The sequence below is a fragment of the Papio anubis genome, chromosome 2 (genome assembly GCF_008728515.1).
Source record: "Papio anubis isolate 15944 chromosome 2, Panubis1.0, whole genome shotgun sequence".
Lineage (NCBI taxonomy): Eukaryota > Metazoa > Chordata > Mammalia > Primates > Cercopithecidae > Papio > Papio anubis.
This window is the reverse complement of record NC_044977.1, coordinates 52,200,875-52,213,091: the sequence shown is the minus strand read 5'-3', so window position 1 is coordinate 52,213,091 and position 12,217 is coordinate 52,200,875. Positions and strand designations below refer to the sequence as shown.

Here is a 12,217-nt window from a genome sequence, read left to right as displayed (position 1 = left end):
TCCGGCCACTGCACTCCAGCCTGGGCGACAGAGCCAGACTCAGTCTCAAAAAAAAAAAAAAAAAAATAGCCTCGAGCTCCATCCATGTTCTCACAAAAGACACAATCTTGTCCATTTTTGTGGCTGCATAGTATTCCGTTGCATCCCCTATCTTAAAGTGAGGGTCTGGACCAGGTGAGTTCCTCATTCAGCAGATAATGACTAAGGGTCTGCTGTGGGCCAGGTACTGTTTGAGGCATCAAGAATACAAACGCGAATAAGACAAACAGAGCTGCCTTCATGGAGTTTACATTCTAGGGGGATTGGAGGGGGGACACACAAGCAAGTAACTACATGACGTAGTTTCAGGAACAGATAAGCACTGTAAGAAAAAGCAGAGTCAAAGCTACCCAAGGTCAACTGTAGTCCAAAAGATTCAGCTATCTACTGGGCACAGTGGCTCATGCCTGGAATCTCAGCACTTTGGGAGGCTGAGCAGGTGGGTCACCTGAGGTCAGGAGTTTGAGACCAGCCTGGCCAGCGTGGTGAAAGCCTATCTCTAGTAAAAATACAGAAATTAGCCGGGTGTGGTAGTACATGCCTGTAATCCCAGCTACTTGGGAGGCTGAGGCACAAGAATCTCTTGAACTTGGGAGGCAGAGGTTGCAGTGAGCCGAGATCACACCACTGCACTCCAGCCTGCACAACAGAGTAAGACTCTCTTAAAAAATAAAAATAAAAATTAAGATATTTTGAGAGATCAGATTCCCATAACTTTCATTACAGTATATTGTTATAATTGTTCTATTTTATTAATGTTCTTAATCTCATACTGTGGCGCTTTTGCCTGCAACTTTATTTTAATGATCAAGTTATACTTTGGATGATGCATGGAGAAAACTTCCTCAAAGATATTCTGCCTTATAAGGATGGTTGGACAGATGAATAGATGGATGGACAGATAGATAGAATTTTGAAAATAAAAAAGATAAACTGCTCAGTTTACAACTCCCCTGGAGGCCTTTGCCTCCACTGGGATATATCATCTGTTTCTAATTCCTTGTACAATCAATGTGGGACCAGGTCTCTGACTCACACAGAGTCGGACTGGGCCAGCATCAGTGTTAAAAGTGTCTTCACATTTCGCTGTGTAAGGAAAGGTTCTCGAGCAGTGCTAGCCTGGGATATGAGGAGCGGCTTCCTAAACTCTGCCTCTTCTTCAGGCATGGCTGCACAGTTCCTGCTGCTTTTTAACAATATTATTTTAATTTTGGAGGCCAGTGACCTAATCACATGAAGCCTAGAACTGCCAACATAGGCTAAACTCTTAACAATTGTTTTTCCTTAGAGAGGTAGTGACTCGTAATATAAGACCATTATGAAATTCACATCTTATCAGGGAAACTTTTCCCTTGAATAAATCTTGTCTATCAAATTTCATTCCAGGAGCAGTATTTGGGAGAGGTAATACGGGTCTCAAATCAAGTGCAGCTGCCAAGCTGGTTGACCTTGATCGCCTACTGGGGGAGCCAGGACAGGAGCCAAGAGGGAACCTTTCCTTACACTCCCCACTGAGCAGCTCCCCTGGCTGCCGGCTCCTAGGGCCAGCCAGGCACCTTGCCTTGGTGTTTTCTTCTCTTGTCTTATTTAATCTTCACACTCCTGTGAGGTCTGTAGTAGTAGCTTCCTTTTGTAGCAGAGGGGTTTGAGGTTTAGAAGGGTTAGGTAAGTTGCCAGAGTACTTAACAGCTCGTTAAGTACACAGATTAGGGCTCTGTGGGTTTGTCCTCCTACCATGCCTAAGTCACGTTGCCTGCTAAGAAGCCAAAAACTAACGCAGGATTTATATTGTCTTATGTAGACAGTTATGGTTTGATTTGATTTGGTGTGACCCAAAGGTCTGGTTACTCCTAAGCCTCCTTCCCAGCCAACCCTAGTTGGGGATTTGCATTGACTGATAAGTATGATTTCTGAGCTTTCTGCAAATTAGAAGTCCCAGCACAGAAATGGAATGGTGGGAGTCATTGAAAGCTAGCAGTTATAGAATTACCAGACCCAGAAGGAACCATGACCTGTCGTGACATCCATCCCAGAGTCTGACAGTTCTGTCCGAGAATGGAGGTCAACAGAATAGCTTTCTATTTGTCGCAGAACAAGGAGATGTGTCTTCTTCCCGTCTTCCTCTTTATTTTTTTTTTGTTTGTTTGTTTGAGACAAAGTCTCACTTTGTTGCCCAGGCTGGAGTGCAGTGGCGCGATCTCGATCTCTTCTCACCACAACCTCTGCCTCCCAGGTTCAAACCATTCTCCTGCCTCAGCCTCCCAAGTAGCTGGGATTACAGGCACACACTACCACACCCAGCTAATTTCTGTATTTTTAGTAGAGACAGGGTTTCGCTATGTTGACCAGGCTTGTTTTGAACTCCTAACCTCAAGTGATCCGCCTGCCTTGGCCTCCCAAAGTGCTGGAATTACAGGCATGAGCCACAGCACCAGGGCCTTTGATTCTTTTCTAAGCCACTTCCTGGCTTGTTTTTCTTTTTCTTTTTTTTTTTTTTTTTCGGAGTCTCGCTCTGTCGCCCAGGCTGGAGTGCAGTGGCCGGATCTCAGCTCACTGCAAGCTCCGCCTCCCGGGTTTATGCCATTCTCCTGCCTCAGCCTCCCGAGTAGCTGGGACTACAGGCGCCCGCCACCTTGTCCGGCTAGGTTTTTTTTGTATTTTTTAGTAGAGACGGGGTTTCACCGTGTTAGCCAGGATGGTCTCAATCTCCTGACCTCGTGATCCGCCCATCTCGGCCTCCCAAAGTGCTGGGGTTACAGGCTTGAGCCACCGCGCCCGACCCCTGGCTTGTTTTTCTAGTCAAATTTTGATATATTTTTGTTAATATCCTTTACATTTACGTGATTAATCCATATTAATCCATAAGTATTTTTCATGTGTACCTCCAAAGAATACAGACATTCTCCTACATACCATATAATGCCTGAGAAAAATTAGAATTACTTAATATCATCTAAGTGTCCAGTCTATACTTAAATTTTTCCTGTTGTCCTTGTAATGTCTTTTGTGGCTATTTTGGTTGTAATTTTTATAGAGATGGGGTCTCTGTATGTTGCCCAAGCTGGTCTCGAACTCCTGGGCTCAAGCCATCCTCCTGCCTGGCTTCCCAAAGTGTAGGATTACAGGCATGAGCCACCATGCAGGCCCCTGGCTTAGATTTTTTCGATACAGTCGCATTTGATTATTATATCTTCCTTTTAGTTTCCTAGGGCTCATAAGACATTACCACAAACTGGGTGACTTAAAAGCAACAGAGATTCATTCTCTCACAGTTCTAGAGGCCAGAAGTCTAAAATCAAGGTGTCAGCAGGGTCAGGCTCCCTCCAAAGGCTCTAGGAGAGAATCCATTCCTTGTCTCTTCTAGATTCTGGTGGCCCCAGGCATTTTGTGGCTGGTGACTGCATTCCTCCAGTCTCTACCGTGTCTGTCTGTGAAATCCCCTTTCTCTTATAAGGACACTTGCCATTGGATTTAGGGGCCATCCAGCTAATTCAGGATGATCTCATCTCAAAATTCTAAGCTTAGTTACATCTGCAAAGACTCTTCTTCCAAGTCACATTCCACATTCCAGGTCACATTCACAAGTCAGGGATTAGGACATGAACATATCTTTCTGGGAGCTGCCGTTAAACCCACTGCAATCTCTGTTCTCTCTTTTTTTTCTTTTCTTGAGACAGAGTCTTGCTCTGTCGCTCAGGCTGGAGTGCAGTGGCACGATCTCCGCTCACTGCAACCTCTGCCTCCCGGGTTCAGGCGAATCCCGGCCTCCTAAGTAGCTAGGATTACAGGTGCTTGCCACCGTGCTTGGGCTAACGTTTGTATTTTTAGTAGAGACGGGGTTTCGCCATGTTTGCCAGGCTGGTCTCGAACTCCTGGTCTCAGGTTATCCACCCGTCTCAGCCTCCTGAAGTGCTGTGATTACAGGCATGAGCCACTGTGCCCAGCTTCTTTCAATCTGACACAGTCACTCTAACTTCTTGTTTTGTTTGTCATGACGTTACTTTTTTCGATGTCTTTTAGGATGTTCCCCATTCTCTGTATGTCTGATTGTTCCTGATGATCAGACTCAAGCTCAGGTTCTCTTGGCACACATAGGTGATGTGTGTGCTTATTGGAGTGTGTCAGGAAGTGCTTGAAGTCAGGTTTTCCTGCTGTGGTGATGCTAAGTTTGATGGTGGCCGTTGTCAATGTCTGTCATATAATTACAGTTTTCCTTTTGTAAAAAACAAGTCATTTGTGGAGTGATACCGTAAGTAGCTGTTTTTCATTCCACACCTCCATCTGGCGGTCTTCTGTAAGAAAGAGCTTTCCTTTTATATTCCCTGTTCTTTCAGACCTTATATTTACTTTTATTTATTTATGTAGTTTTTGAAACAAGGTCTCACTCTGTCCGCCAGACTGGAGTGCAGTGGCACAATCACAGCTCACCGCAGCCTCAACCTCCCAGGTTTAAAATGATCCTCCCACTTCAGCCTCCTAAGTAGCTGGGACTACAGGAGTGCATTACCATGCCCAGCTAATTTTTTTTGTGTGTGTGTTTTTAGTAGAAATGGGGTTTCACCATGTTGGCAGGCTGGTCTGGAACTCCTGGCCTCAAGTGATCCACCCACCTCAGCCTCCCAAAATGCAGGAATTACAGGTGTGAGCCACTGTGTCCGGCCCTCAGATCTTTTTTTAAATGCCTAGTATTTCTCAGACTACTTATGCTTTCATCTTTCAGGTATTTTTGTAAAACAATTTCATTTTTCCCCCTGAGTACACTACCACCATCATCCAGTCATGTGCTGCCTAACATTTTGGTCAAATAACTTTTTTTTTTTTTTTTTTTTTTGTTGGTAGACGGAATCTCGCTCTGTCGTCCGGGCTGGAGTGCAGTGGCACAATCTGCTCACTGCAAGCTCCACCTCCTGGGTTCACACCATTCTCCTGCCTCAGCCTCCGGAGTAGCTGGGACTACAGGTGCCCGCCACTATGCCTGGCTAATTTTTTAATATTTTTTAGTAGAGACGGGGTTTCACCACGTTAGCCAGGATGCTCTCAATCTCCTGACCTCGTGATCCACCTGCCTTGGCCTCCCAAAGTGCTGGGATTACAGGCATGAGCCACCACGCCTGGCCGGTCAAATAACTTTTATACAAATGGCAGTGCAGTAGGTTTGTTCACACCAGCATCACCACAAACATGCAGATAATGTGTTGCACTATGACAGCACGATGGCTACGATGTCATTAGGTGATAGGGATTTTTCAGCTCTGCTATAATCTAATGGGACCATGGTCATATCCATCATGGTTCATTGTTTGTTGACCTGCACCCAGCCAGGTTAATTTATTATTGAAAAAGGATACCAGGCGTGGCAGCTCACCCCTGTAATCCCAGCACTTTGGGAGGACAAGGCAAGAGGATCCTTTGAGCCCAGGAGTTCAAGACCAGCCTGGGCAACATAGGTAGACCATGTCTCTATATATATGTTTAAAAAAAAAAAAAAAAAATCCTAAAGACAGAAAGAAAAAAAATTTAAATAACTTTAGTGCAGGTTAAGTGTACAGTGTTTATAAAGTGTTCATTAGCACACAGTACTGTCCTAGACCTTCACATTCACTCACCACTCACTCACCCAGAGCAACTTCCAGACCTGCAGGCTGCATTCGTAAGTCCCCTATACAGGTGTACGGGTTTTAGCTTTTATAACGTATTTTTACTGTACCATTTCTATGTTTAGATACACAGATACTTAACCATTGTGTTATAATTGTCTACAGATTGAGCACAATCACATGCTGAACAGGTTTGTAGCCTAGAAGCAATAAGTGATACCACATAGCCTATGTGTGTGGTGGGCTGTACCATCTAGGTTTGTGTAAGTACACTCTACCATGTTTACACAACAATGAAATTGCCTAAGGACTCATATCTTAGAATGTATCCTCGTCATTAATCCACACAGACTGTAATTGTTACTAGCATAGGTAACTTTGTGATACTTACTTTATGCCATACACTGTGCTAATACTTCTGTCTTCAGCATAACCTCCATTTTTTATAACGAAATTGACATGCAGAGTTGTCCCATAGTCTTGGCACTGCTGACTTGACCTTGGGTCCGTCTACTGCCGGTGTTCTTGCTTAAACTAAGCTGTGCTGTGTCGGAGTCTGTCGTCAGAAATTACTTGCTTTGTGGGTGTGAGCTACTTTCAAGCTCTGTAATGCTCCAGGTGCATATTGGATTAATGATGTGTGTTTGATTACAGGTAATGGCGTTTGAGGACTAGAAAAGATCTCAATTTCCCTTGATGTCTTCATTTTAGGATTTTGGAAACCAAGGCTCAGAGAAGTTAATAACTTGCTTAAAGGCACACAACTTGAGGAGGCAAAGATTGGGCAGGGAACAAAACTCCTGAGTTCACTTTCATTCCAGTACATGGTTTCTTTCCAGTACACTCCATCTCAAAAAGTTGAGAATTGTATGTTTGGATATTTACTTAGATTTGTGCCGCAGTGAATTTGAGCTGACTTGCCGAGTACTTTAAATACAACTTAAATAGGAAATACAGAAAGGAAACGTGACCATGGAAAATGTAGATGTGAAACAAGACTAAGTGAAGGGTTACTGTGTTGCCCTTGGGGTCCTATATGGTTACTAAAGTCATGCTACAAATTTGACTCTGAGCTTCCTGAGCCAAAGAGAAACATGATTACAGGATTGATCTGTCCAAAAAGGAAAATTATATCCATTCCTCAAGGGAAACAAAACTTTTCCTTGAACTTTCCTGTGCTGGTTTTAGCACAGAGGACAGCTAACAGCTTACAGATGTAATTGTGTTCGTTATGGCAATTCCCATAGCTGTAGTTGCGTAGAAACCCCAAGTCTCAGGGGCTTAACAATAGAGTTCATTTTTGTTCATGTGAAATCCAACACGGCTGTCTCTGATTGGCGGCCCAATCAACTCCAAAAGATGCTTTAGGAGCTGCTTCCTGGTGGCTCCCAGTCTTCAGCACACAGCTTCCAAAGTCACCTTCAGGCCAGGCGCGGTGGCTCACGCCTGTAATCCCAGCACTTTGGGAGGCCGAGGCGGGCGGATCACAAGGTCAGGAGATCGAGACCATCCTGGCTAACATGGTGAAACCCCGTCTCTACTAAAAAAAATACAAAAAATTAGCTGGGCATGGTGGCAGGCACCTGTAGTCCCAGCTACTTGGGAGGCTGAGGCAGGAGAATGGCGTGAACCCAGGAGGCGGAGCTTGCAGTGAGCAGAGACTGTGCGCCACTGCACTCCAGCCTGGGCGACAGAGCGAGACTCTGTCTCAAAAAAAAAAAAAAAAAGTTTAAAAAAAAAAAGTCACCCTCAGAAAGAAAGAGACACAGAGAGGGTTTGTATAAGGGAGGGTTTTACGGGTCAGCCTGGAAGTGTCACACAACACTTGGCCATACCTAACTGCACAGGAGACTGACTGAGAGCTGTGGTCTGGCCATGTACCTGGGGGAGAGATAAGTGGATTTGATGAACAGTTAGCCAGTACCTGCCACAGACCATGTGCCTCTGAAGGGTTCCCTGCCAGATTCCAGAGTCTATGTGGCAGAGTCCCTGGCCCCAGGCTCCTTCACTGAGTGGCTCTCGAACTCCACAGACTGAATTCCCCCATCTCCTTCAGGTCCTCAATAGTGGAACAAACTGATACTTGAGTGGAATGTATGATTGTGACTTCTATCACTTGACTTTGAATTTCTTCAAAATAGGCATGAGTCTTACTCCTCTCTTTTACCAACCCCTGTCACAGTAGCTGGCCAGAGTAGCGAGTCAGACACTGCATTACATTGATCTCAAATAAATAACAAAATATTGATGCACGTTCTATGAATTTTACACTCAGTATGATTCACACTCACTCTGGAGAGTGTAAGACAGGAAGCAAGGCAAGATTGCCTGTACTTTGACTTTGGAATTTATTTGTAGGGTGGGATGAGGTGTTAGGCTCTTGGCAACAGATTTCTTTACTAATTGCACTTTGTTTCAGGAAAATAAGTTTGGATTTTAAAAATAGATGACAGGGGCTGGGTGTGATAGCTCACACCTGTAATCGCAGCACTTTGGGAGGCTGAGGCAGGACGATCACTCAAGCACTGGAATTTAAGACCAGCCTGGGCAACATAGGGGGATGCTGTTGCTAAAAAAAAATGTTTTAATTAGTTGGGTGTGGTGGTGCACGCCTGTAGTCTTGGCAACTCAGGAGGCTGAGTGAGGAGGATTGCTTGAGCCCAAGAGGTCAAGTCTGCAGTGAGCCATGATCATGCCACTGCACTCCAGCCTGGGTGACAGAGCAAGACCCTGTCTGAAAAAATAGACCCCAAGGCATATTGCAGATTTATCTATCTACATATAGGTAATTGAATATTTGCCTCCTTTTGGAAAAGAAAAAAATTAATAAAGCAAGCTTTTTATTGAGTCTTATTCCTCTCTTGTTATTTTGAGTGGTTATACTTCTTTTTTTTCTTTCTTCTTTGCAGTACTGTATCGGAAAGGCCCTCCATTTTACCATGCAAGGTTTGGAGTGATTTTTAAATAAATTGATGGGTTAAAGGGACACAAGGGACACAAGGAATTTCTGGCCTCTAATTTTTTGGTGCCATAGGAACAAAAGTCATGTTCTTCCTGGCCTGATAGGAATAGATACTATATGTTCATGCCTTACACACTAATGTCATTATACTATATATAAGATGATATATAGTTTATGATACTATATGTTCTAGTGTTAAACATTGAGTTAATCTGTGCCGTAATTGTTCATCTTAACATCAGTTAGGCCGGGCGCAGTGGCTCACACCTGTAATCCCAGCACTTTGGGAGGCCGAGGTGGATGGATCATGAGGTCAGGAGTTCAAGACCAATCTGACCAAGATAGGGAAACCCCATCTCTACTAAAAATACAAAAAAAATTATCTGGGTATAGTGGCGGGCACCTGTAATCTCAGCTACTCAGGAGGCTGAGGCGGAGAATTGCTTGAACCTGGGAGGTGGAGGTTTCTGTGAGCCAAGATCACACCACTGCACTCCAGCCTAGGCGACAGAGCAAAACTCCGTCTCAAAAACAAAACAAAACAAACATCAGTTAGTGTCTAAACAGTTGTGTGAATTTACAGCTTTCGCATTGGGAAAAATACGTGTTTGGTTTTTGCTGTAAGTAAGTGTTGGAATCAGCCTGAAAGTTTGTAACTTAAAGTATGAATTTTTCATTAATATTTTCTCAATAGCAGTTTAGGGGAATTTAGAATCAGATGATGTAAATTTTATTTTCTGTATCTTTGTTCTTGGTAGCACAAATAATATTCGTTTAAAACAGGTTTATTTCATGCTTACTTTTAAAATGCTTTTTCTGTGTTTTCCAGTTACTCTGTCATTATCGAGCTAGTTGATGACCATTTTGAAGGCTGTCTCCGCAGGCCTTTCAGTTGGAAGTCCCTGGCTGCCTTGAGCAGAGTTTCTGTTAATGTCTCTAAGGTAACACAACATCAGCTTTGCCATTGGAGTGTCACTTAAATGGTTCAATTTTTTTTTTTTTCTTACATGTAGTAGAATCAAAAAAGTTACCTGTAGAACCTTCATAACATTCCTGCCAGTGACATGCTGGCAGGGGTCATTTGTACCCTTCCCTTATTGCGCTAGAAGTTGTCCTCCCTTCACGTTACATTTTATTGTCCCCTCCCTCCCAACTGCTGCTGAGCTCCAATGACTGAGCTTTGAAGTTTCCCATGGTGATCTGATCTGAGTAGGCATTGCCTCTCTTCCCAGGGGTATCGTTGCTATGTGGCCTGTTTTATACTGCAATTTAACATTCACTCATACACATATTCACAAAGGAGCCAAAACATTGAAAGTTTGCAGATCTCTTAGAGAGGAAGGGACTTGATATTTATTGCTAAGCACTTTCCCACCCTGTTGTTATCCTCATCCCAAGGATGAGAAACCAAGGTTGGAGCTGTTGAGTGAGTAATCCAAGATCACACAGCTCATGTGCAGACTCGGGATCCAAACCCACAGCTCTCTGGCTCCCTGGCTTGTGTTTCACTGTATCCTTTCTGTTGCCATCAGAGATAGGAGGAACTCAGCTCACATAAGGACTATCAAGAAAGAAAGCTGTGTGTGTTTTCATTACTCAGTGATTTGCTGGCTGAGAACAAATTGTACATACCCTCTAATTTCGTGCTCATGCTGCTGGAGGTGAGGTGGGGCTGAGGCCGGAGGGTCTTGCAGGGCTGGAGATGACTGCCCTTTAGAGCAGGTTAGGTTGCCTAGGCTTTAGCTTGGTACTGTAGAAAATTAGGGAGCCTATACTGTTTCTAGTGTTTTTATGCCCATTTTAGGGGACTTGTAGCATACTTAGTATGTCCTCACTTAACATTGTTGATATGTTCTTGGAAACTGCAACTTTAGGCGAATACCATATAAAAAAACAATTTCTTCTTCTCATCATAAGAACACAACGTTGAAGTTTATTTGAAGACCTGCCATACATCTGTATTAGTCCATTCTTATGCTGCTATAAAGAAATACTTGAGACTGGGTAATTTATAAAGAAAAGAGGTTTAATCGACTCACAGTTCCCAGTTCCACACGGCGGGGGAGGCCTCAGGAAGCTTAAAATCATGGTGGAAGGCACCTCTTCAAAGGGTGGCAGGAGCAAGAATGAGAGGATGAGGGAAGGAGGAAGCTCCTTACAAAACCATCAGATCTCGTGAGAACTCGTCATCACAAGAACAGCATGGGGACCGTCCCCCATAATCTAATCACCTCCCACGAGGTCCCTCCATGGCACGTGGGGATTGTGGGAGCTACAATTCAAGATGAGATTTGGTTGGGGACAGAGCCAAACCGTATCAGTGTCGTTTCACTTAACGTCCGTGTCGAAGAACCTATCAAGGACATTAAGTGAGGACTTACTATATTTAGTATTCTTAATGCTGTGTTTATAATGAATGTATCTGCTTATAACTCTTGCCATGTTCAGTGATTACTAAATGGCGGGTACTTAGAACGTAAATCCCAGTTATGATGTCCCCAGGAGGAAACTGATGTGTCTGTGAGTTTCCACTTGGAGTGCACAGTGAGAGGGACTGGAGACCACCTGCATTTCCTGCTGATACATCCAAATTTGTACTATTATTTTGTAGGATACAGAAGTGGTTTTTCATTTCTCAATAGGAACTTATGCTGTGCTATTTGATTAAACCCTCAACTATGACTGATAAGGAAATGGAGTCACCAGAATGTATGAAAAGAATTAAAGTTCAGGTGAGTAAACCTAGAGAAATTCATGTCATCCGAAAGATTCTGTGCATCATAGTGTATCTGGAACATGTGGTCCCAAGAAAATACATGAATACAGTCTTGCCTTGGTAACAAAGCCTTCTCAGGCAGGCTCTGTAAGTCTCACCTTTTCCCCACTGAACCATTGGACACAAAATCTATGCTGACTTCCACTCTTCCTTGATTCCCCACTTTTTTACCTGTGATGTCCGCATCACTCAGCTGAAACTGCTGTCTCACAGGTGGCCTGTGACCCCCTGGTCAGGCCAGGACCTCTCACAGGTCTCATTCCCAGAGACCAGAGGTGTCCCTGTTGACTCTCTCCTGCTTCTGGGCTTCTGTACTGAACCGAGGTGCCGCCTGTCATCTTGGCTGGTTTCTCTCTGGTCTGGCCGAGTCGTCTAGTGTGTGTCCGTGTTTCTGCACTCCCTCCCTCTGTGTAGAGCCTTAATGTTGCCATTGGCTCCTCCCCACATCCAGTATGTCATTGTTGTCACCCTCTCTTGGACTCATCGCCCTTTCTTCTTTTCACACCACCCTGCCCCCTGCAGACCTGTGGTCTCCAGGGCCCCAGCACCTCCTGCCTTCAGTTGGTCCCACTTATCTCCACTAGGCTAATTTTTCATAAAATGCTCATCAGCCTCATTTCTCCCTTCTCAGTAGCTGGCCCAGTAACAGCAATGCCATCACAGACCTAGCGCTAATGTAAAATCCTAGCTTTCATCCAGCCCACCTGTTCCTGAAATGTGCTGGTAGAATACCACAGCAGAGGCAAGCTTAGCTTTAAAATCTTTGCCTGGTGAAAGTAGATACTATATGCTTGTAAGGTTTATGTTGTTCCATTCATTTTCTCCAGATGTTTCTGTTTTAAA

At 44.1% G+C, this 12,217-nt stretch overlaps 1 protein-coding gene across 4 annotated transcripts in view; it reads left to right on the top strand.

The window, feature by feature from the left end:
- The window catches only part of LOC116273738 (tRNA-splicing endonuclease subunit Sen2-like), a 30,829-nt gene that overhangs the window by 18,302 nt on the left and 310 nt on the right, over positions 1 to 12,217 (top strand). For 2 of the 4 annotated variants that reach the window (XM_031663121.1, XM_031663120.1), the window contains 3 exons: positions 8,546 to 8,582; positions 9,428 to 9,539; positions 11,241 to 11,330. In XM_031663121.1, coding sequence (XP_031518981.1) covers positions 8,546 to 8,582; positions 9,428 to 9,539; positions 11,241 to 11,330 — 239 coding nt within the window. Of the gene's footprint in view, positions 1 to 8,545; positions 8,583 to 9,427; positions 9,540 to 10,515; positions 11,331 to 12,217 lie in introns of those variants that run through there. The other 2 variants (XR_004182091.1, XM_031663122.1) reach the window with 2 other exon arrangements.